This window comes from Cyclopterus lumpus, chromosome 23 (assembly GCF_009769545.1).
Source record: "Cyclopterus lumpus isolate fCycLum1 chromosome 23, fCycLum1.pri, whole genome shotgun sequence".
NCBI lineage: Eukaryota > Metazoa > Chordata > Actinopteri > Perciformes > Cyclopteridae > Cyclopterus > Cyclopterus lumpus.
In genome coordinates, this window is record NC_046988.1 from 700704 (window position 1) to 726168 (window position 25465).

Genomic DNA, 25465 nt, shown 5'->3' on the forward strand with positions numbered 1-25465 from the left:
GTGCAAGCATTATCCTCTGTTGATGAGGTACTTGGTGCCTAACGGTTCAGTATGATTAAAACTAATTAGGTCCCAAGTGTTGTCGGAACATGTCTGAAATTAAGTGTTTATACCGGTTTCAAATGGACACTTTCATTCTTGTTCTAATAAGGGGGACAGGATGATCTGCCCTGAAGACTCATTGCTATTTTTTACACCTATGCACATCTGGCAAGTTGCTGCGTCCAAGTCGGCATGCTTGTTGGATTGTCATTTCTAAAAGTTTGTCAGATGCAGCATCCTGAATTCCAACTTGGGATTGTGCGGGGAGGGTGTTTGGCCTTCCATCAAGCTTTGTTCGAAGCATACTGATTCCTTTAGTGTTCCAGCTTTGATCGCACTCACAATCTCTCTTCACACACACACTTGTACGATGAGACAGTTGTGGACAAAGAGTGGTGGACTAGTCACCTCAATGCAACTCAACCTGTCCATCTCTAGCACCACCCAGTGGTTTGTTCATATATAGTCTGTTTTGGATGCTCTTCTACTGTAGACTCCCTCCCCCTTCCATATGAACATTTTATCTGATAGAGAGTGCATGCTACACGGAAGGTTGTGGCAGGGAAAAAACTATGAGAAGGAGAGCGCTCAAACATGACATATGACTGAATACCATAATTTAGTCATTGTACAAGGGAGCATTGTGATGATGTGTCTCAATAGTCTAAAGTCTCCTTCTCGTCACTTCTTGTTTGAACTTGCTTTAAAGCTAGGTTGGTAATCTTGAGAAACTGGAAGAGTACACTAGATTAAAAAAATTATCCAATCTAAAACCCGCGCCTAGTGGTGCCAACTCTTTTCCAATGAAAGTATCAAGCAGCACCATCTCCGAAAGCTAATACAAGTGAGAAAGTCTCCAAGTCTTCAACACTGACAGCCTCCCTCCAGAGTCACTCCCCAAAATGATGATCATAAACAGCCAACATGGCTACTGTTAGCAGCGGGAAGACTCTGGTGAGGAACTATGAGTTTATTAGCAGGCAGGAAGGCGGGGTGGGAGACAGGAAGGTAGCCCGTCCAATCATTAAATATGGGCTGAATGAAATAACTGGACGGGATTATTACAGTCCTGCAACCACACAGATACTGGATGTCTTCTTTTTTTGCACAAATATTAGATTCATTGATTGCTGTCAGGATGTAATGAGAATTTCAATACAATGTAGATGAAAGAATTAAGACGGTTACCAACTCTACCTTCAAGTATATAAACCATTAAAAAGCAATGCTAACCATTCATTAAAAAAAGAGAAAACCTGTCAATTAGGAGGAAATCCTCAAGTCAAATTCCTCCAACATGTCACACCATAAGTTACAGCTGGCCTTCCTCAGAGCAAAATGCAAACGACCATTAACTACACAGTTATTTTTAAAGAGGATATGATAACAGTAATTATCAATAAGTCCTATTCTTATGCAAATAAGCCCCAAGTCTCTTGAGCAAATCTTATTCTTCGCTAATGTTTGGACCTTATTAAACCAGACTACTGTCTCTCACTGTCAATTGTAGCTTACTAGAGATAATCACTACAGCGGGACACTGATAGATTTTTCTTATATATATAGTGTGGATATATTTAATTTTTTTAAATTAGGGACTAACAAACATGTGATTCAAAAAAGTACATGACTAATCAATGACTAATCAATTTAGCATATTTATATTCACACACTGACAGGAAGAGGAAGTGATTCAAAACTATTCTGACACACCATCATGGCTGACTGCAGAGTTATACTGGTGAACATCATGTTGCCTCTTGTGGCCAGGTTCATGCAGTCACACAGAATCACACAATGTGTTCAGGTTGTGTTAACTCTTGTTCACGACACTAGACCAAACTCAGGGAACGAGACAGACAGACTCAACCAATATGAGTCAACAACCAAACCAGAATGACTATTATCAACTGAAAGAACAGAATGAGATTGAAGGTCAGAGTTCATTTCTAGTCAGGTTAAAGGAATTCTGAAATTCAAAGAGAAGATTGATATCAATTTAATCTGGGTGTTCAGTACAGAGAACGGGCTGAGGTTTGTTAACTTGGTAGTGTTCAACTTTTAGTGGATTAGATCCAAGTAGTTTTGAATTAGTTTTAATATTGGATATAAATTTAGATACAACTGCAGTGAGGGTAGTTTTGCAGCCATTTTGCCACCAGTTTCGTATCGTATCTGTCAGAAATTCGTATCTGTCAGAAATTCCTGATATCTTTGAGAACAGGGCTGCTGTGATGGCTATTCCCACTCTGCAGCCTGCAATTACAGTGTGGACGATGCACAGCAGGTCCAACTGAATACACTCCTTCCAGCAACTGTTTTGTTTATGTGGTTAGCTAACAAGCTAGTCACCAGTACATCTCCACCTCTGTACTGGATACACGATTGATGTTGATCTTCCCGTTTGACCTGAGGTGACAGCAAACTTATTTCTGAACTGGCAAAAATCATATGTGAGATGTATGATAGTCCTGTGTGTGCCTTAAAAGGTCATTATACAGCACCTACACAGTGTAGCCTAGTAACAAATGCCTGTCTGGAAATAATGTGCATTTTTCATTTCCACACCTCAGGCTAAATTGATGTTTTTGTGTGTATTGTTCACTGTCAGTGGGGATAATGACTCAGCTAAGTCAGATAATACATTTAACTGTCAGTAGATATTTTTTGAGTGTCGTCCAGAATACAGACTTGGCAAATACCCACGTCCCTTCAACCTTCCTTTTCCTTTTTGTGTCATTGGAACCTTTTTATGGTCACTTTCTTTTTTTCTTTTTGTCCCAATCTTTTCATTCAGACTATTACAATTGTCTGTTGACTCTTGTCAAAATATTGTAAATGAAGACATCATTTAGCCTATAACATGAACGTTTTGTATTATGCAACATGGGGCAAAACCTCATTTGACAGGCACCGGTATTTTCCAGATTTTGGATTGGCTCCTTTGAAAGTTGTATTTGCCATGACAGGGCCACATATTGCCCTTATTTTTCTAACCCAAACCGCTAAAGCTCTTTGTCTCCTATCATATTTTTAATGAGCAAATAGCAATTTATGTATGCTACTGCTTTGTTGATAATTTTGTAATAGTACATTATGAAAGAAGAAGTATGACCACAACATGTTTTAGAAACACAGAGTCTCTCCCTTACCTTTAATGCATGTGTCATTAAAGGTCAGGGACATGTGTCAATCAGATAGTTAGTAGGAAATTTACATTTACTTCCGTTATGGGACCAAACCAGTGTTTTACTTGTTTAAACAATGAACACAGATTGCTTACTTTACTGCGGACCATTTTTTAATGTATGCTGTATGGTTTCAGATGTTCCTTGCATCTCTGTCTCCCACATGGGCATTTCTGTGAGTAGCTCATATATTTTTCTATAGGAAAAATTCTAAAAATTAAAAACCATTTACTTTTAGAAGCAATTCTTAGCCTCCTTTCAGCTGAGGAAACCTGTCAGGCATGTAACAAAACAAGACGTTTTATGGAAATGGATGGCGAATAAAAAAATAGGCTAGTGACACTCACAGAGTCCGGCTACACAGGAGCAGGCGGTGGAGATGGAAGAGCAGAGAGATACTCGTTGACCCTTCGTAACATTAGTTTAAATCTGATTGAATCTATGCCCTCGATGGACTGGCGGCCTGTCCAGGGTGTCCCCTGCCTTCGCCCTATGTCAGCTGGGATAGGCTCCAGCGCCCCCGCGACCCTAATGAGGATAAGCGGTATTGAAAATGGATGGATGGATGATTGAATCTAATACACTAGAGCTCATTTTGTATGATGTTTTATCAGAGCATTAAGAGCCAGTTTAAAGGCTTAAGCCTGGAAAGCATACTGCAAAATTGAAACATTCCAGTTTCATACTTCACACCTGAACTGTTTATTTTTATTTACTTTTTAACAAATATAAGGAAGGAATCATAACTTTGAAATGTCTGAATCTGCTCTTTTGTTTGACAGAATTTGATTTTACAGAATTATATGTGTAATTAATGAGACAATTAATTAATTACAAGTTGTCTATTATAATGGTCGCACCAAAAAATAATTTAATTGCAGATTTTTCTTGGGGGAGGATACCCAAATCTAATATCTCCTAGTATCTTTTCTTCACTGTAGAAATTCAGAAGCTACTAATGATTGCTAAACCCGGTAGATACATAGGCCAATGAATAAGATAAGACACTTCAAGCACTGGGTTTGTGGACTGCCTTTCAGAATCCTTGATTTAGGCTTTTAAGCCGTCACCATCTTGTTTTTTGGCCATCGCCATTTTGGTTTATTTGCAACCAGAATTGATACGAGAGGGTGGAGCTAACTACAACACTGAACAATAAATAAGGTGTTTTTCGGACCAAAATGTGACAATTAACTTTAATGAAGTGAAAACACACTGTGAAAGGGTTAAAGTAATAGACGAAAACTTGGACAACACCCAGACCGGACAACGCTGTGGGAGCGACCTGTCGGTAGCCCCGCCCTGAAGCATATCCTGCTTTATGGTATATTTTACTAGAGTTTGCTTTCATAATGGAGAGAATGTTTAATTTAATTATAAATGACGTCCATATTCATTTTAGACACGAAAAGTTTAAGAAGTCGGTACTTAATTTATAGAGTATACATTTTACCGTCCTGCAAATATTTCAGAATAAAAGCCTTGTATCATCAAATGTTGTCCATGGAATGATGTTAAAGGCTTTTAACCAGAATTGTTGTTAAAAAGAAATATATACTGTTTCTATGTCTGTGACATGTTCTACAGACATCTAAACTGTGGTAATGTTGCTGGTATGACGTCAATGTACAATCTAAAGATTATCGAATCTCTAGATTTGACGCAGCTGATACGCAGCCGGCGATTGCTTTACCTGTTTATATGGGCGCCAAAATAAAAAGCTCACGCAGGCAGTGTGTGGCATAAGGCACACAGGCTTCACCTTCCCGCCTGGTAAATACTGTGAACCAGCGATACTCAATTTGCTTTGCCTGGGGATTGTTTTTAATGCAAAATGAAAGGAGGTCAGGGGTCAGTTCATAAACAAACATTACATTATTGGGAGTCCAAAGGATTGGTAGATAAACAAGCTGTATTGCCCAAAATGACAATTTTTAGGCTTTTTTATCCACTTGAGCACCTAATTTACATTAAAAGTTCAAAAATAAATGTCTATTTTTAATCCACTCATAAGTCAATTTATTTTCATTGAACAAATATCATATATGTAAGAGACCTTTCTCGCCAGAGTAAATCATGTCTTTTTTTGTGACCTGCATAATGTATTGTTGTTCTGCCTTGTGTTCTATGTTTACCATTCTCATTTACAAATGTTGTGATCTGCTCAGTGACTGAAATGTTCCAGGATATAATGATGCAGAACATTATCACAAATGAAAAACATTACAGTGAGATTTTTGGAAATTGTCAGCATAATGTTGATATGTTTTAAGAATGAGCTATCCCACTAGTATGGTCTCTTAACCACCATTAATAACACACCCTCAGACATGCAGAGTGGCTGTGTCAACTAGCCAGCTATTTGTATTTCAAATGAACATCCAAGATTTTCTTTGTTGAGGTGATTCAAAATACACTGAAGTGTAAGGAACATTAACATCTTGTGTGGGCGTAACCTTTATTTTGGTTGAGGTAAAAGAAGGAAACCAGTGTGACCTCCTCTCTGTGATACCCTTGCTCTGGCCACACAGATACAAGTCACACAAACAAAGTGGAACCCACATCTCCCTGTTCTCCGCCAACATACCAACTGCAAAATGTTGATCAAGGGAAGATTGAACCAATGAGAGACAACCAGAGGTCTGTCAAATGTTGTTATCTGCCCCATGGTACAACTACTGGAATAGCAGGTGTGCGGCTTCACTCATATACTGTTTGAGAGTTTCCCTCAGATTAGACCGATGTTAAGGTTGACAGCTTTAACGACCCAGCTGTAGTTTGATTGGTGGCAGCCATCTCTGGAGTGAATGATACAGATTCATAAATGTAGGTCAAATAAATGTTAAGTAGGGTTGGAGAGAAATATTACAGTTGGAAATTGCAAAATTCCAGTCCAAGTAGATGTCAACATTATAACAAGTGTAAGTGTAACAGCAAGGATTATACCTTTTTAAACTAGGTAAAATCATTGCTTCTCCAAAAGCACAAGACCTTTGCAGGTTGACCTGAGGCAACTTGGCTGTAGCGGGTCCACATATGGGAAGGGTTGAATGAACCGCTTTCAGAAAGCAGAGAATACATTTTAAAAGTTGGGGAAATTACATAAGCAGACGCATTTTGGGGGAAATTATGTAAAGTAAAGTCATTGTGTTGGTAAAATGTTATGGGTGCTTGAGTTATTTGAATACAACAACAACCTGTTGGTTAACTTTGTTACAATCATGAAGGGTTTGCATTCTAATAGTGAATGAGTGCTGCAGGTACTTGTTTTCCTAGAGAATGTATACTCTGGATCATGTTTCACTTTTTCAGAAAAACCATGAAAGAAACTTGCCCACGATAAACTTTAGTTTTGAATGGAATCATTTGGCCCTCATGTTTGGATTGGAATTGTTAAATGCATCCACGATGACATTAATGGTCCAACGATGAGTCCCACCTGCCTCAGGAAATGTAAACAATTTGGCAACATTGCATAAACTTGTTGTTTTATTTTTGCCCGGTATTGGCCCTCAGTCTAATTCTGCTAGGCCAGAGAAAGGTGGCTTTGTGGCTCCATCCCCTGTATTTAAAATCAAATGATTTTCAAGAAATGTCTGTCTAGCTAAACCTCTAATCTCCTGTCACTGTATCACTTTGCAATATCGACCACTTCACACAACACTGTCACATCACCGTTTTATCTGATTGTAATCAAACCTTCCTTGGTCATGCTGAGAAGCAGCTCCTCTGAGCTAACGCCCTGCTATAACATCCAGACTGTTAGATGTCCTACCACTCAATGTGTCCGATGCCTGTTGCTTTCTGACCACTTTATATGCACGTGTACAAGTATTTTAAAGCTTTAACTGTACAGTGGTTTGTTAATATATATTGTAAATATCTATACATTAATACTTTGTGTGTTGTATTTTGTGATTGTACGGTTGATCTTCATTCTCCGCCTTTATTCTGTACAAGGAATATTGTTTTCCATAATATCCATTTGTAGTTATAAGTTACCGTTAATACAGTATTCTTACCAAGACCAATGCCACAGCAAAACTATCAAACAATAGAAAAATGTCTTAATCTGACTTTACACCAAAACACTAAATCCTATCCAATTTGTGTCCATGTTTCTGTGTCTACATGACTAATGGGGACATCAGGTTCTGAAACTAGTCCAGTATTGATGAAGAACGCTGCAGACGGCAGCCACTAAACAGCAATGTAATCGCTCGGGGCGACACCTCACCATCAATGTACGTCGACTAAAAGGGCGTGTTGTTGCCACTGACAGGTCAGATTGTTATTATAAGAGTCTGACAACATTATGGAAAAAACCTGATTACCTTGATTCCGTCTGATTGTTATTGTGTCTAACCAAATCTCACTCAAGCATATTCTAATTCAGAAAATCTCGAGAAATGTTTGGCCTTATTCACATTGTCAAAATCAGCTTCATATTTAGCCATGACATTGAAAACCTTTCCTTAAGCGATACTTTGTTAGAAGCAATATTAAGCACCCCAGATCAAGTGAAAGGTAAATCAAAACTTGGTATTCCTCTCTCAGTGGCAAAAAACAACACTTTGCAATGACGTATATTGAGGCTGGAAAATTGCCGGATTAGGACAGTCACACATGGAAGGATGCAGGTGAGGGACCATCACCTGTTGAGGCCATATTTGTGCTGAATGTGGGCAGTGCCAAGTAGGGTCAACCGCACCACATCTTCGCTATTGGTTGAGGCTGCGACTTGGCTGGTCAAGTTGAAACTCCACGCAATGCGAAGATGCAAAATGAAAATGATCGAGTTACCCGTTAACCTCACTGATTTGTGGGTATTTATTTTTACTTTGGACAAGCATTTATTTACCTTTCATGATTATATCTGAAATATTTACGGTGTAAATCTGTGCTGTGTGTCTATCTAACAGTGTCAGTCTCTTGCAGATCGTCAGTAGCCTTCTGCCACAGTGCCATTCTGCATACCCTCCCCACAGCTGAGGGTCCCCTCAACTCCTTACCTGAGTCTAAACAAGTAGGTGTGTGCCTCAGCCTAACCAAATACACTTAAAAACTTGTTGGACTGTATGCATGTTATGAGCAGAAACTGTATGTTTCCTGTGAACATGAAAGTATATTTTGAAAAGACATAACAAGAGTGTCAAAAACTGATGCTAGAGGGGAACCTAGAACATCAGAGGTTAAAGCTCAGGGCACTGACAAGCATTGTTATTTGACTTCCTCTAGCAACACCATCAGGTTCACTATTGGGGGTTTTGGTTCAGACATTCATCGTCTCCTCAGGATGAATTTGGTGATGATTGATGTTCCATCAAAGATGAGAAGTATGTTCACATATGGAGCACTTGTCCCTGATGCTATCAGCTATTTCAGACTGTTCAGTCTATGAACCTGCTATGTCTGAATTGTACAGAACATTACTTTTTATTCTAATGTTACCTTGTTGGCCACGGTCAATGTCGTGGGAAAACAGATGTCTACCTACCTACCCCTCTGTCTACCTTCCTGTCTACTACATAACCCTCTGTGTACCTTCCTGTCTACATATCTACCCTTCTGTCTACCTACCTGTCTACCTATGGTACATACACCTCTGTCTACATACCTGTCTACCTACCTACCCTCTGTCTACCTTCCTGTCTACTACATACCCCTCTGTGTACCTTCCTGTCTACCTACACATTCCTCTGTCTACCTACCTGTCTACCTACATAGCCCTCTGTCCACCTACCTGTCTACATATCTACCCTTCTGTCTACCTACCTGTCTACCTACATACACCTCTGTCTACCTACCTGTCTACCTATGGTACATACACCTCTGTCTACATACCTGTCTACCTACCTACCCTCTGTCTACCTTCCTGTCTACCTACCTACCCCCTGTCTACCTACATACCCCTCGGTCTACCTTCCTGTCTGCCTACATACCCCTCTATCTACCTTCCTGTCTACCTACCTACCCCTCTATCTACCTTCCTGTCTACCTACCTACCCCTCTATCTACCTTCCTGTCTACCTACACACTCCTCTGTCTACCTGCCTACCCGCCTGTCTACATTCCTGTCTACCTACATACCCCTCTGTCTACCTACCGGTCTACCTATCTACCGTTCTGTCTACCTACCTGTCTACCTACATACACCTCTGTCTACCTACCAGTCTACCTACCTACCTACTCTTCTGTCTACCTTCCTGTCTACCTACATACCCCCCTGTCTACCTACATACCCCTCTGTCTACCTTCCTGTCTACCTACATACCCCTCTGACTACCTTCCTGTCTACCTACATACCCCTCGGTCTACCTTCCTGTCTACCTACATACCCCTCGGTCTACCTTCCTGTCTACCTACATACCCCTCGGTCTACCTTCCTGTCTACCTACATACCCCGCTATCTACCTTCCTGTCTACCTATCTACCCCTCTATCTACCTTCCTGTCTACCTACATACCCCTCTGTGTACCTTCCTGTCTACGTACACACTCCTCTGTCTACCTACCTGTCTATCTACATACCCCTCTGTCTACCTACCTGTCTACCTATCTACCCTTCTGTATACCTACCTGTCTACCTACATACACCTCAGTCTACCTACCAGTCTACCTACCTACCCTTCTGTCTACCTTCCTGTCTACCTACCTACCCCCTGTCTACCTACCTACCCCTCTGTCTACCTTCCTGTCTACCTGCCTACCCGTCTGTCTACATTCCTGTCTACCTGCCTACCTGTCTGTCTACATTCCTGTCTACCTACATACCCCTCTGTGTACCTTCCTGTCTACGTACACACTCCTCTGTCTACCTACCTGTCTATCTACATACCCCTCTGTCTACCTACCTGTCTACCTATCTACCCTTCTGTATACCTACCTGTCTACCTACATACACCTCAGTCTACCTACCAGTCTACCTACCTACCCTTCTGTCTACCTTCCTGTCTACCTACCTACCCCCTGTCTACCTACCTACCCCTCTGTCTACCTTCCTGTCTACCTGCCTACCCGTCTGTCTACATTCCTGTCTACCTGCCTACCTGTCTGTCTACATTCCTGTCTACCTACATACCCCTCTGTCTACCTTCCTGTCTACCTACATACCCCTCTGTCTACCTTCCTGTCTACCTACACACTCCTCGGTCTACCTTCCTGTCTACCTGCCTACCCGTCTGTCTACATTCCTGTCTACCTTCAAGGCTTGGCTGTAGCTCATGGGAGAATGGTTGTCCTGCAACCACAAGGTTGCCGGTTTGACCCAGCTCTCCCCATAGCATGTTGAAGTTGTCCTTGTTGCTCCCCAGGCGCCTCACTGCAGCCCACTGCTCCTTAATAACCAAGGATGGGTTCAATGCAGCCTAACCACTGTGGGATCAATACAGTGTACATTATTATTTACCTACCTACAACTCTGTCTACCTATTTGTCTACCGACCTACCTCACTACCTACCTAGCTGTCTGTCTAGCTACATGTCTATCTACATGTGTAACACTACCTATCTACCTGTCTAGCTATCTACCTACTTCTCTACCTGTCCTTTGAGCTATACAACTGTAAAGAGTTTTGGGGCCTGTAATGTAATTACTTCAAAGGAACCTACATACGATCATTCTACAGGTTTACAAAATACAAAAGAATGTGTGTTTTAAATGATTAGCTTTACGTTTGATACATTTTTACCATAAACACATGGCATTCCTATGCAACATATAGCTACCCGGCTATTACAGATGGCTGCTAGGCATTATGGTCTATTTAAAACCCCTGGATGCCTATAAACTGTAGGTCAACCATGCTCTCTACTCCTTGCTTTCTTGTTCTCAGCAGAAGTGTGTCGACCCTTGTGGATCACTGACCCTGGCTCCACACACCATGAGTGCCTACTGTCAGGCTTCCTCAGTCGTCTGTGGGTTCTCCATCTCTGTGGGACACAACACCTGACCCCTGACATGTGACACTGTTGACCCAGAAGACTTTCCCAACATTCTGTACAGAGGACCTTGCCCATCCTTGAACCTCAATGCTGTTAACGGGGAGTGCCTGGCTCACACTTACATTGCTTTGGAGAAGCAGAGATGCTGCTGCCAGCAGAGCCACATGAACCTACACATCCATTGCCAGAACTGCAGAACTTACTTATCCATGAATTCAGCCATTCAGTGTGGGTATAATTGAATAATCAAAATCAAATTAATCAAATCTTCTTTTTGTGTTTCCTACCGTGGTTCTTTTGTGTCAGCATAAACATGTATCACAAACATAATGGCACCATAAATGTTAACCCTTGTTTGCATTTCATAAAGCATGTGTAGCTGTGGAGGTTCTGATGCTTCTTTTTAATCCATATGGAGAGCCTGAAACAGCATTCTCCATGTTTTCGTCCCTTTGACATATATTATTCCTACACAAGTCTGCCTATTCATCACCTGCTAGGATAAGCACAAACTGAAGCAACGCATTCCAAAAACCTGCTGTGTGTGACTGTTAGCATCACAGCAAAAGCTACATAGAGCTGAAAGTACATCAGTATTCATCATGCCCTCATGTTGACCATGCTTGGGTGTCACCTCTTGGCTCTGCCACACTAAAATAGGACTTTATCATTATTCCACAAATGCTTGCAGCACTCTCTCAAACTGCATAAGAGCTGGAGTCTGGAAGGAAAATATTGCAATTCATTTGAAAACCACTTGCGATTGCATCATTGCACTTTACTTTACTTCAGGCTCTTTGAAATCTAACCCATCCAGCGTTTTCCGCAGGGTGGAGTTTTTAGCTTCTGATCAGACTCTGGCATGAAGCTGATGATGGACATAATGAGGGGGTTTATTCACTTATTTACTTTACCATACTGTGCAGCACTGAAATATAAAGGATAATATAAATCCTGTAAGTCGCATCCTGCAAGTGTACCTGCATTTTGTCTGTGAAGGAACAGATGGAGGCTTTTACAGACTGAATGCTGCAACATAAAGAAGAGGGAGATTTTAGTCATATTTATTTCTATGACTTTACAAATGTTACTATTATTTACTTGAAACAAGATGGACCTGTGGAGAAGAGAGTATTCAGCATTACTAAGCAATCTTATTGTAATATGTTTGTTTCAGACAATTTCCCCGAAAAGCCTCCCTTTCAAATCAGAAATAAACTACTCATACTCACATTTGCTTTTCTGCCTTCTGACTGTAAGGAAAGGTCTGTAGGACAACATGGGTTTTGTTATGTGATTCATTTGTTTTTGAATGAATATCTAAAGTCGGAGTTTGCTGGCTTCCATGTGGAAGAAAGAACATCATATTTTTGGTAAAGGTGAGGAAGCCTTATTGGAGCATACCTTAATTATAAGGCCTGAAGATATCATCTATCATCTATATGCAGATGATATCCAACTCCATGTCTCCTTTAAACCCAGTGAGGCCTTCAGGTTAACCAATTTAATTCAATTCAGTTTATTTTGTATAGCCCAATATCACAAATTACAAATTTGCCTCAGAGGGCTTTACAATCTGTACACATACGACAGGGATGTCCCAGGACCTCACATCGAATCAGGAAAAACTCCCAAAAAATAACCTTTCACAGGGAAAAAAGGGAAGAAACCTTCAGGAGAGCAACAGAGGAGGATCCCTCTCCCCGGATGGACTGAAGCAATAGATGTCATGTGTACAGAATGAACAGCATTTACAAAGTTACATAAACACATAACATGAATATGACAATGTATGAATGGAACTCCAATCCATGAAACAGAAGGAGGTAGAGAGGAGGGGGGGCGGGGCGATCAGTAGGGCCAATGTGGGAGGCCGGCTCACCAGGCATCAGACACCTCCAGGTCCAATGGACCCTATGAGACGTGAAGTCACAAAGACTCCGGGGAGGAAGCAGAGTTAATAAGGTGCAATGGAGAGATGTAAATTCATCCATAAGGAGAGAGAGAAGAGGAGATAGGTGCTCAGTGTATCCTAAAACATCCCCCAGCAGCCTATAAGCCTATAGCAGCATATCAAGGGGCTGGACCAGGGCAAACCTGATTCAGCCCTAACTATAAGCACTATTAAAGAGGAAAGTCTTAAGTCTATTCTTAAATGAGGTGACTGTGTCTGCCTCCCGGACTGAAAGTGGAAGCTGATTTGTTGAGTTGACTCTTATCCACTCATTTATTATGCATATAGGTAGAAATATATATCTACATCGGTCTTCTGTGTCATGATAACAAGGTCTATCTATGCTGTATAATTGTTTCATTCATTCTATATTTAATTGATCAGGTTTTATTCAGGGATTTATATCAAACTGTTTGGTACAGTTCTGCAGCGACAGCCAGAGATAGCCCAGCTTGCAAATATCCATCCATCCATCCATTTTCAATACCGCTTATCCTCATTAGGGTCGCGGGGGCGCTGGAGCCTATCCCAGCTGACATAGGGCGAAGGCAGGGGACACCCTGGACAGGCCGCCAGTCCATCGAGGGCACATGTAGGGACATACAACCATTCACTCTCACATTCACACCTATGGGCAATTTAGAGATCAATTAACCTGCAGCATGTCTTTGGACTGTGGGAGGAAGCCGGAGAGCCCGGAGAGAACCCACGCTGCCACGGGGAGAACATGCAAACTCCACACAGAAGGACCGCTCCGACCGGGAATTGAACCCGCAGCCCTCTTGCTGTGAGGCGACAGTGCTAGCCACTACACCACCGTGCAGCCCAGCTTGCAAATATGGAAGATTTAAATAGACTTTTGAAGTTTACTAGTATTTATTCTTTAAATGCCACGCTTTATTTTGGAAAGTTAGGAGACATTTCAAAATTATATTGATATTAATCAATTAAGTCTCAATCTCAGGGTTACTAAGACGTTCTTGTCATGGTGTACAGTGACCTATTATCTTATGTACTACCAAATTAAATGATCAAGTTCTATATGAAATATTTATTGGACTGACTGCATAACTTCTCTACTCAACAGAAAATAATGTTATCAACTTGAAATTACAAATTTAATTGATAAACATTTGTTGGAGAGTAGAAGCTCAGGCAGTTGATGACGTGTAAACTTTAAACACTTGTAAACACTTTGTCTATTCTGTTGTAAGTAGCTCTTGGTGTCCCGGAGATGTTTTAAGAAAGCACTGGAAATGGTAGTTTCCAGTGATAGTTGATACCAATGATAGTTTGACTCAAACGAATGTATTCTTCAATTAAAGAAACAACTCGAGACCAACTGCCTATAATGCTCTGAGCGCTGTCTATATATACTCTCTCCATCTGAGGCTAAAGTTTCTTCCTCCTTTCTCTGGACCAGTGGTCACCAACCTTTTTAAGCCCAAGATCCCTGACCTCTGCCTTGGTGACAGGCAAGATCTACCTATTGAGGCGTTAGAGGAAAACACTGTTCAGACTTTACAACTTGAGGCTTTTTATTTGGCCTAATTGTAATTGAATGAAATCAAACACTTTGGTCCAGCTTTCAAATTGATGTGACTAAGAACACACTAAATGACTTAATTTCAGTGCATAAAAGTAAATTGTTTGTTAACCGCACACAATATGAAAAAAAAACACATTTGCAATGAGCAGGCTGGATGAACTACCAATATGAACTGTTGTATTTAACACTGACAACATTCTCAGTCAGTGTAACTAATGTAAGTTCAGTTCAGCTCTTTGTCCAATCAAAATGCCATCAGAAGGCATGTGACTCCAGTCTGTGAGCTGTCTGTGACTGAACACTGTCTGTGAGCTTATTGTTGGGCTCATAAGCACAGACAGACAGTCTGAGCCCTTCTAACAGTGGTTCTCAAACTTTTTCTGTCACGCTCCACTTCGGAGGAAGAAAAATGTTCATGACCCACAAAAATAATTTTATTATCACTATTTGTGACTCCAACATCTGTGCGTTTTCAACCAGATTGCTCCATCAGACAAGAAAAAAAAAGAATTTGCAATCACTTTGTTAGAACAATGCAAACTATCTGTGCAAAAAATAACTAATATTTGGCAAGAAATAGCTTATTGTGGCTGCAATGAACCTGTTTTGCACTGAATATATTTTTTCAAGATAATAACAAAGTGCAACCTGTGAACAAAGTTTTACACTGAATCTAAAAACAACAATATTGTGCAACCTGTGCAAAACAAAATTAGTACAGATATCTGTGAGCCATCATGTTTTATCAGCATTAGTGGCTGCAATGAGCTGCTTTCCACTACAAATCTTTTTAAAACGGGGTTCGAGGCTTGATACAGCCACTCTCAATTCATGCTCAATGTTGAGCTTTTGTTTTGAAGGGCAACAGCAGAAAAGCCGATCTCACGGAGGTCGGACCTGTTCCCCTCATCGGGGAGCGCAGCTGAGAACACTTCCGCTGTGGAAGAACACATTTACAGGCGTTCATGATTCTCTGAGATCGACGGGTTGGACCAGGGGTTCAGAACCTTTTTGACCTCGGGGCCCAACTTTTCAAGTTCAAAGGGCCCATTAGTTAAACACTGTCTTGGTTTAACTAATTGATCTCATTCTAGGTTGGATTTGTATTCTATAACTAAATAAAATCCACTTACAGTTTATTATCCGTATGTAAACCTGCACATACAACACCTAACAATTCATGGAACAAATAAAGTTAATACAATAATAAATTGAAAGGCTCAAGCCAGGCTTAACACAAAAATAACTAATGCTTTTACTACAGAAATAAACTGCGAAAATGGAAATTTGATAAATAAATAATATATAGTAATAAAATAAATACATTCAAAATAATAAGTTTCAAATTAAATAAACTGTATATATACATTTGAAATAAAGTGCAAATGAAAATAGTCTTCCATCCATCCATCCATTATCACCCGCTTATCCGGGGTCGGGTCGCGGTGGCAGCAGGTTCAGCAGGCCGACCCAGGCCTCCCTCTCACCCGCAACACTTTCCAGCTCATTCTGGGGGATCCCGAGGCGTTCCAAGGCCAGCCGGGAGATATAATCCCTCCAGCGTGTCCTCGGTCTTCCCCGGGGCCTCCTACCAGTTGGACGTGCCCGGAAAACCTCTAATGGGAGGCGTCCAGGAGGCATCCTGACTAGATGCCCGAACCACCTCAGCTGACTCCTTTCGACACGAAGGAGCAGCGACTCGACTCCAAGCTCCCCCCTGATGTCCGAGCTCCTTACCCTATCTCTAAGGCTGAGCCCGGCCACCCTACGGAGGGAGCTCATTTCGGCCGCTTGTATCCGAGATCTCGTTCTTTCGGTCACGACCCAGAGTTCGTGACCATAGGTGAGGGTTGGAACGTAGACCGACCAGTAAATGGAGAGCTTTGCCTTCCGGCTCAGCTCCCTCTTCACTAAGACGGACCGGTACAGCGCCTGTTTTACTGCTGCAGCCGCACCGATCCGCCTATCGATCTCCCGCTCCACCTTACCCTCACTCGTGAACAAGACCCCGAGATACTTGAACTCCTTCGCTTGGGGTAGGCAGTTTGCCCCCACCTGGAGGGAGCAATCCGCCGGTTTCCGGCAGAGCACCATGGCCTCAGATTTGGAGGTGCTAACTCTCATCCCTGCCGCTTCGCACTCGGCTGCAAAACGCCCCAGTGAATGCTGGAGGTCACGGTCCGAGGAGGCAAACAGGACCACATCATCCGCAAACAGCAGAGAGGCGATCCCGAGACTCCCGAACCGGATCCTCTCCGCCCCCTGGCTGCGCCTAGATATCCTGTCCATGAAGGTCACGAACAGGACCGGTGATAAAGGGCAGCCCTGGCAGAGGCCAACACCCACCGGGAACGTGTCTGACTTACTACCGAGGAGACGAACACAGCTCCTACTGCAGGCGTACAGAGACCGGATGGCCCGTGCCAACGGGTCCGGCACCCCATACTCCCGCAGCACCCCCCACAAAAACCCCAGAGGTACCCGGTCGAAAGCCTTCTCCAGGTCTACAAAGCACATGTAAACTGGTTGGGCAAACTCCCAGGACCCCTCCAGTAATCTTGCGAGGGTAAAGAGCTGGTCCACTGTTCCACAACCGGGACGGAATCCGCACTGTTCGTCTTGAATCTGAGGTTCGACAAGCGGTCGGAGCCTCCTCTCCAGCACCCTGGCATAAGCTTTTCCCGGGAGGCTGAGCAGTGTGATACCACGATAGTTTGAGCACACTCTCCAGTATCCCTTCTTGAAGATGGGAACCACCACCCCGGTCTGCCAGTCCATGGGCACTGTTCCCGACCCCCATGCGACACTGAAGAGGCGTGTCAACCAAGACAGCCCAACAATATCCAGCGCTTTCAGCATCTCAGGGCGGATCTCATCCACCCCTGGCGCCTTGCCACCAAGGAGCTTTTTGACTACCTTAGCGACCTCTGCCAGGGATATGGGTGAATCCACCCCAAAGTCTTCCGGCGCTGCCCCCTCTCCGGGGGACATGTTGGCCGGGTTTAGGAGTTCCTCAAAGTGCTCTTTCCACCGCCCGACGATGTCCCCAGTCCGGGTCAGCAGTTTCCCCCCCCTGCTGAGAACAGCCTGGGGTAGACCCTGCTTTCCCTTCCTGAGCCGTCGGATGGTTTGCCAGAACTTCCTTGAGGCCAACCGAAAATAGTCTTATAATTTTCAAATGAATTAATATGACTAATGCTTCATATTTATATTTTGGCATCACAGAACCAGCAGTTGGTCTTCATATTGTGACAAATGAACAATAACAGTCACAATGACAGATTTTAAATGCTTCTATTGTTTAACAATGTGATCCCAAAGACATTTATTTATTATCTGTAAACCTATGTAAACACAACAAGACGCCCAACAGGCGAACAATTCATTAAACAAATCAAGCTACTACAAGAACTAATTTAAAGGCTCAAGTCAGGCTTATTAACCCCAAAATAACTAATAATTATATTTTGCTACAGAAGAGGCGGCACTCTCAAAACATTTAAAAAAAAATACAATTTATATAAAGTGCAAATGAAAATATAGCCTTATAATCTTCAAATTAATTTGACTAATCCTTCAGCAGTCTATAATTTATAATTTGGCATCACAGAACCAGCAGTTGCTCTTCATATCGTGAAGTCACTCCCTTTTTGAGTTTGCCTCTTAATGAGATACTTGGGTCTGCCTCTGAGACACCATCAGATCCAGTCTGGGTGGAATAGGGGAAAGGCTCACTCTCAGAGTAGCCTCCAGTGTCGCTCTGAGTCGGTTTCGGGCTTTGGTCTTAGTTGTGGCCACAATGGAGAATCCAGATTCACACAGGTATGTGGTTGTGAATGGGAGAAGAAGTTCCACAGCCCTCAGTGCTTGAGATGGGTACTCCTTTGAGACAGCAATTGCCCCACTGCAACTTTAAAGTGCTGTCGGTAGAAACTTCCAGGAGCTGGGATTCCAGATGTGTGGGCAAAGCAACATCATTTTCACTGGGATCCAGAGAAAATGGATCCAAAATCCACATGTGTCCATCTCTGGGATCCTCAGGAAAGTCTTCATTGAATCGTGAGGTTCCTGAACGCATCGCTCTCTCTCTTCCGGTAAGCGTATTGCATCACTTCCGGTTGCCAGCTTAGCAGCTTGCGATGTCTTCTTCCTCTCCCCCTCCCCCTCCCTCTTGCTCAGAGTGTCTCATGTATAGCTATTCCTCTGCCTCCCTTAATGATAACGGTACATGCAACAAGTGTAGTTCATTTGCTGGTTGGAGGCAGTTCTAAGTGGGTTAGATGCACGGCTCCACACCATCGAAGCTCAGACAGTTACACTAGTTAGCCTGCCCCCCCCCCATAGCCGGCGCGGAGCCTTTAGCATTAGCCTCTGTTAGCTGTCCCCCGGCAGCTCCCGAGCAGCCGGATGGCTGGGTGACTGTTCGAAGGGTTTTTAAGTCTAAACAGAAGCCCACTGAGCACCACCAACCTCTACACATTTCTAACCAGTTTTCCCCACTCAGCGACCCACCCGCTGAGAAACCCACTCTGGTTATAGGTAGCTCCATAGTCAGAAACGTGAGGATAGGGAAGCCAGGGACCAAAGTCATATGCATCCCGGGGGCCAGAGCGGCCAACATTGAATCTTGTTTAAAACTGCTGGCTAAAGATGAGCATAGTTACAGTAAGATTATAATACACGCCGGCGGTATTGACTCCCGACTGCGGCGGTCGGAGGTCACTAAAATTAATGTGGAATCGGTGTGTACTTATACCAAGACAATGTCAGACACCGTAGTTATCTCTGGCCCTCTCCCCAATCTGATCAATGATGACATGTATAGCCGCATGTCGTCATTCAACCGCTGGTTGTCCAGGTGGTGCCCAGCAAACAATGTGGGCTACATAGATAACTGGAAGACTTTCTGGGGAAAGCAGGATCTGATGAGTCGAGACGGCATTCATCCCACTTTGGATGGAGCGCGTCTCATTTCTGCAAACATGGCGAAGTTGATTAACGGACTTAATCCATGACCCAGAGTTCAGATCAGGAAGCAGAAGCAGAGTTGTAGTCTTCCACCCTTCTCTGCACTTCCAACCGAGCAGTTACCCACCCTTAACCTTAACTCTATAGAGACTGTGTCTGTCCCACGGCCACTTAAATTAATTAAATCAAACGTAACCAGAAGAGGAGTCATACAAAAATAACCTCATACAGGTTAACATCACTACTGCAACAGTGCAACAAAACAGGAAAATTAAATGTGGACTCCTAAATATTAGATGTGTCATCTAAAGCTATAGTAGTGAATTAGTTAATATCAGACAATCATACTGATACACATTTTTGATTAATACTCACATTCCTCGAGGCACCGGCCGAGGAGGTGGAGTAGCAGCCATCTTTGACTCAAGCTTATTAATGAATCCTAAACCTAAACTAAACTACAACTCATTTGAAAGCCTTGTTCTTAGTCTTTCACATCCAACCTGTAAAACATTACAGACAATCCTATTTGTTATACTGTACTGGCCACCAGGTCCATATTCAGAATTTATATCTAGATAAGAGAGTTAAGAATAGCTGATTGGCTCTCAGAGTTGACAACAAACATGTTTTGCAGAAATGTTCAAACAGGATTTAAAAAAGGGTTTCTTGCCATTGACTACTGTTGATATGTCTTACTAAATACGGTCTCATGGTGGTCCACCGGAAGAGGGACTTGCCTTTCTATAAATGTGACTAATGACAAAAAACAGAAAATAGTACAACTTGGTGGCATCTTTCCTACCTGATTTGACAAAGATTCCCTGAAGACACAGCAACATTATATAACTGTTTAGTGCCCCAATCCGTATAAATACACACAGGTGTACCATTTTACTGTGTGTGTGTGAGGTGTAACAGTGAGATATCCCATGAATCCCTCTTACTTTGGGTTCACAAGGCTAAATAGATATTTAAGAAGACAGAAATGATGAAACAAAGTGTTTGACCTTTTTGCTTTTATTCAGGTAGCAGCACCAATCAGGACTGACCTACTTACACACTGCAAGTTCTCCTAGCCCCGCAAAGCCACACACACACACGCAAACACACGCACACACACAACTGCACCAAGCCCGTCTGCAGCTTTCCTGTACAGAGTGAGAGACTGCTGTCATGACAGCGAGAGAGAGAGAGAGGCCATCTAGTTCCACAATGGGCACAATTAGTTCAATTAACCTGTGATTTTTCAAATGTATTATTCTTGCAGGATCGTAGTGCATTATAACGACGATCATAGTGCATTATATCAGCAATTATAGTGCATTATAACCATGATCGTAGTGCATTATAACCATGATTGTAGTGCATTATAACCATTTAGTGCATTATAACGATGATCATAGTGCATTATAACGACGATCATAGTGCATTATATCAGCGATTATAGTGCATTATAACCATGATCGTAGTGCATTATAACCATTTAGTGCATTATAACGATGATCATAGTGCATTATAACGACGATCATAGTGCATTATATCAGCGATTGTAGTGCATTACAACCATGATCGTAGTGCATTATAACGACGATCGTAGTGCATTATATCAGCGATTATAGTGCATTATAACCATGATTGTAGTGCATTATAACCATGATTGTAATGCATTATAACCATGGGTTTCAGCTTACGTTAAGAATGAAAGTTTATTCTTGACCTTAGAAACAGTTCTTATATCACATGACTGTGAATCTTGATTATATGATCATGGTGGAGTGAGTGCTTGTAGTGCAGCTTGTACTGATCCCTGATCAGTTTAACCACTATACGATCTGTGCACTGCATCAATGACTTTGTGTTTAATGACAGTAGTTTTTGTTGTAACTGACAACATGTTTCTTCTTCTGGTGTCAGTTACCAAACAGCTTCAGGTGTCTCAGCTTCACCGTATGGGTTGAAGCAAGAGTCACCTGGGAAAACCTTTTCATTGTGACCCCATCTGGATTCATCATTTCATTTCAAACACACACTGCGGCAGCGTTACCATCATCAAACTAGAGGCCAGAGTGAGAAAGAAATAGTGAGAGAAAGAAAGAGGGGGGGGGTTAGCTTCACAGACTGACAGGACTTCCAGCAAGTATTTGTACAGACCGCACTGGCGTTAATGTAAAATACACCAAAGAGCACAGCGCACCAGCTGCTGTCACATTCTCTAGTGGAAACACACACTGGGAACACGCTCAAGCTGATGTGGAGATACCATGAATATCAACCGCCAGGATGACCTCCAGCCATCTTTGTGCCTCACTTCCCTTGTCATACAAGGAGGAGGATTTATTCTAGTCTGCATCAGCTATGAAACACATTAAGCAGCAGCAGATGGTCGGCTGGCTGGCTGCTCGCCTCAATGTCTGAGCGTGTCACCTGTCACAATGAGATTTAAAAATCATGTTTATCGCTTTGTTTTATCTCGCCCGCCTGGTGACAATTTGCATTTGATTCGAGGCGTGCTGTCAGTCAGACCGCTGCTGCTTTTTGTTGGCACTTGGAAGGCATGGATACAGAATGTAAGCCCACAATGCTTCACATCTTCAGCTCCCCTTAAGCTTTCTGCTGAGCACTGTCACACTTTTCATCTACCTGCATACACACACACACACTCACACGCATACATACATCACGTTACTCGCTGCCAACAACCCGATCACTGGCCTTACAAATATGGCAATGTCTGTTTTCCTCGCCTGCTGCGTGTCAGTTGTCAGGGCCAGAGCTCGACCCCGGGCCTAGTGGGCGCTCATGTCCTCTTTCACAGCTTTTACATCCACAGCAGAGGACAAAGAATGGACATGAAGACCCACACTCAGGTCAAACATTCTAACAAAGTATCCTGATGGCCTCACATGGGGCTGAATGTTTCTTGTGACCCCTCCTTCCCCAGCCCATGGAGGTAGTCAGTAGTTCAGGGCCGGGGGAGTGAGGGTCTGCAGTGGTGGCTAGCTGTTGTTCTCAGCCGTCATGTATTTTAGGGCGGCAAAGCCGTAGCGCCGCGACATGTTCTGCTGGAACTCCTCCTTCAGGGTCTTGAGGCAGACCCGGTACTGCTTGTTGGAACGGAACTTGGTGATATCGAAGCTTGGCGCATGAGGCATGTGGATCATGTAGGCGTTGGGCAGAACCACAAACTCATACTCCTGTAGAGAGAGGAGGACAGGAAGAGCGTCTTTATTTCAACACCTCATATTCAATTCAATAAATTCAGTTTATTTTGTACAGCCCAAAATCACAAATTAGCCTCAGAGGGCTTTACGATCTGTACACATACGACATCCCTGACCCAGGACCTCACATCGGATCAGGAAAAAATAAAAAAAAGGAGGAAGAGAGGAGGGCCATGGAGGCAGGAGGCCGGCCCACCAGGCAGGAGGCATCGCGAAGGAGGCCGGACTATAGCTCATGTGACTAATGGCACTCAAAGCACTGTTCACTACACGCTCTTCTTCTGATTGGAAGATAACTTGCTTTAATTGCACCACAGGGTTTCTTAATAAAATCCACGTTGTAGGCTATAAAGTGGTGAAAGTGAAACTCAGTAGTAGGCATCACTGGCCACTGTTTAATGTGGCGTGATGAACGTCTTTGAACTACAAGCCACCCACTAGTTAATCTCACTGAATCATGATTCACATGGATTCAGCGGCCTGTCTAGTTTCCTCAAGTTGTTTAAACAATCAAAGAACCAGTGTGTTGACACGCGCACACGCACACACGCACACACACACACACACACACACACACACACACACACTTAATAAGCACCACCAATGACGGTGACCAGATAAGCAAGCCGGGCATCTTTGCGTTGTACAATTACTCTGCTTGGAGGACCTTGTGAGCTCAATGGAAGGTACGGCCATGCTCACAGTGCTGCTAGCATGGCTGTCGACTCTTAGTTGTGTCACATAGTTATAGAGTAACCTCTGCACTACTGCTGCTGGTAGGTTCATCTTTACCAACGCCACCTTTCACCTATAAAAATGGCATCCTTTTTTATATATTTGGTGCAGCTTCAGTGATAAGATCACAACTAATCCTCCTTCTGGGACTGACCTCTTGCCATTATTATCTGGAACTGGCTCGGTTCCCCGGGTCCCAAGGATGAGCAGTTACAGATAGTGGATGGAAGAACTTTACTGTGATAACTCTGGACCAGCGGCTGGCATTTCATTGAATAAGTCACTGCAAATAGACAGATATTGAGTACTTCAACCAAACCTGACCGAAGCATCATCATAATTAGATGCATAGTGGACAGGGGCATAACTGTCTAGCGGTACAGCAGCAATAAAAGTGTGAAGCACCTAGCTGATTTAATAGCACTATAGAAAATAACTGATACATGTTTATATATTTTACAAAAATGTATTTACCGCAAAATGCGGGTAATAAGCCTCTACTTTTTTCTTTTTCTTTCTTCAACTTTGACACGGGCGGCTAAAATAAGGGTGCGGTTAATTTGGGGATTTATTTCCACCATCGCTAATCCTCAAAAATAAACATGTTGAATACACAACGTACCACGTACGACGCAGATTTTAAACTAAAGGCTAACCATGTGGCCATTGAAAAGATGTAGCAGGGAGAACTTAGGATCAACGAGTCCATGGTTAGACGTTGGAGATGCAGCAGGGAGAACTTGCAAGAAGTCTCACAAAGCGTTCAGAGGAAGAAAATACCACTGGCCCGAACTAGAGAACGAAGTAGAGGACCGAGTCAACACAGAGAGCCGTGGTGATTGTGCTGTGTACAGTGTATCTCTGATGTTCAAACAGGGTTATTTTTGTATTGCTTTGTTCCGTTCATTACCGGTGGTCATTTTGAGGGTTTGTCAGGTACCGGCTTGTTTAAGATTTAATAGTACTTTTTTATTTAATTTAGTAGATGTGGCATATAAAAGGGTGCGCTTTATAGCCCGCATTTTACAGTAGTAAGTCACCTGTGCATCCAGCTCCATGATGTGAGCCACCTTGTTCCAGCCAAAGCCCACAAAGCGGCGGTCATACTCAGGACTGTCCCTTCTCACCATGACGTAGGGCTCAAAGTCGGCTTCCCATTGCACCCTGTAGGGCGTGGTGGCTGTTCGCCATTTGGCAAAGTTAGTAGGAGCATGGCCTTTAGTCCAAACATGATACCTAGGGAGAGAGAAGAAATGGTTTGACCAAACTATAGTTGAAGGGAGTGCGAAGAATCATGCTCCCATATCCAATCTTTCTGAGGGGAAGTGACATTTATGGTTTCTAAAATAATTGGTGGCATTGGGATTTGAAACCTCAGTCTGAATCATGTTCTTAAAAGTTTAGACTTTGGCACAAAGCATTGCACAGCCCAGTGCAGCTGTTGTTGCCAGTTTCACATAGACACCGGTGTCATTTTCATGCCCACATGAATACTGATGATACTGTTATTAATAAGGGCAAATAATTCATATATGTATAATTAAAAGATTCAATACAACCCATTTGCACCTTGTGCCTTGCTTTCCGTCATTGAAGAAAAGTCTGACCCGAAATGCACTTCAGACCAACCATTGTCGAACCTCAGGAGAAGCAATGCCGATTCTGTGGGCCGGACCTTTACCTTTGCAGGTCTATAGGGGTCATGGGAGGTTGCCCATCCCTACATGTGTTTTGTGATATTGGAGAAGGCCTCCGGGAGTCCTGTCAGGGGTACTTGGGGAATACGAGGCACCTGGGTCGTTGCTACAAGCAATCCCATCCTTGTTAAGTCTTTATGCTTGCATGTGTTGAATTCCTCAGAT

At 42.9% G+C, this 25465-nt stretch overlaps 2 protein-coding genes across 2 annotated transcripts in view; one reads left to right on the forward strand and one right to left on the reverse strand.

Annotated features, from left to right (window-relative positions):
* The window catches only part of LOC117725930 (protein bicaudal D homolog 1-like), a 47652-nt gene extending 36533 nt beyond the window's left edge, over window positions 1-11119 (forward strand). Inside the window, exons 15-16 of the mRNA XM_034525817.1 lie at window positions 8169-8256; window positions 11068-11119. Of these exons, the coding sequence (XP_034381708.1) occupies window positions 8169-8222 (54 nt within the window). The 3' untranslated portion in view covers window positions 8223-8256; window positions 11068-11119. The remainder of the gene's footprint in view (window positions 1-8168; window positions 8257-11067) is intronic.
* A 9532-nt stretch (window positions 11120-20651) lies between these two features.
* large1 (LARGE xylosyl- and glucuronyltransferase 1) overlaps window positions 20652-25465 on the reverse strand; it is an 88680-nt gene continuing 83866 nt past the window's right edge. Inside the window, exons 14-15 of the mRNA XM_034526502.1 lie at window positions 24644-24839; window positions 20652-22841 (exon numbers count right to left, since the gene is read on the reverse strand). Coding sequence (XP_034382393.1) covers window positions 22644-22841; window positions 24644-24839 — 394 coding nt within the window. The 3' untranslated portion in view covers window positions 20652-22643. The remainder of the gene's footprint in view (window positions 22842-24643; window positions 24840-25465) is intronic.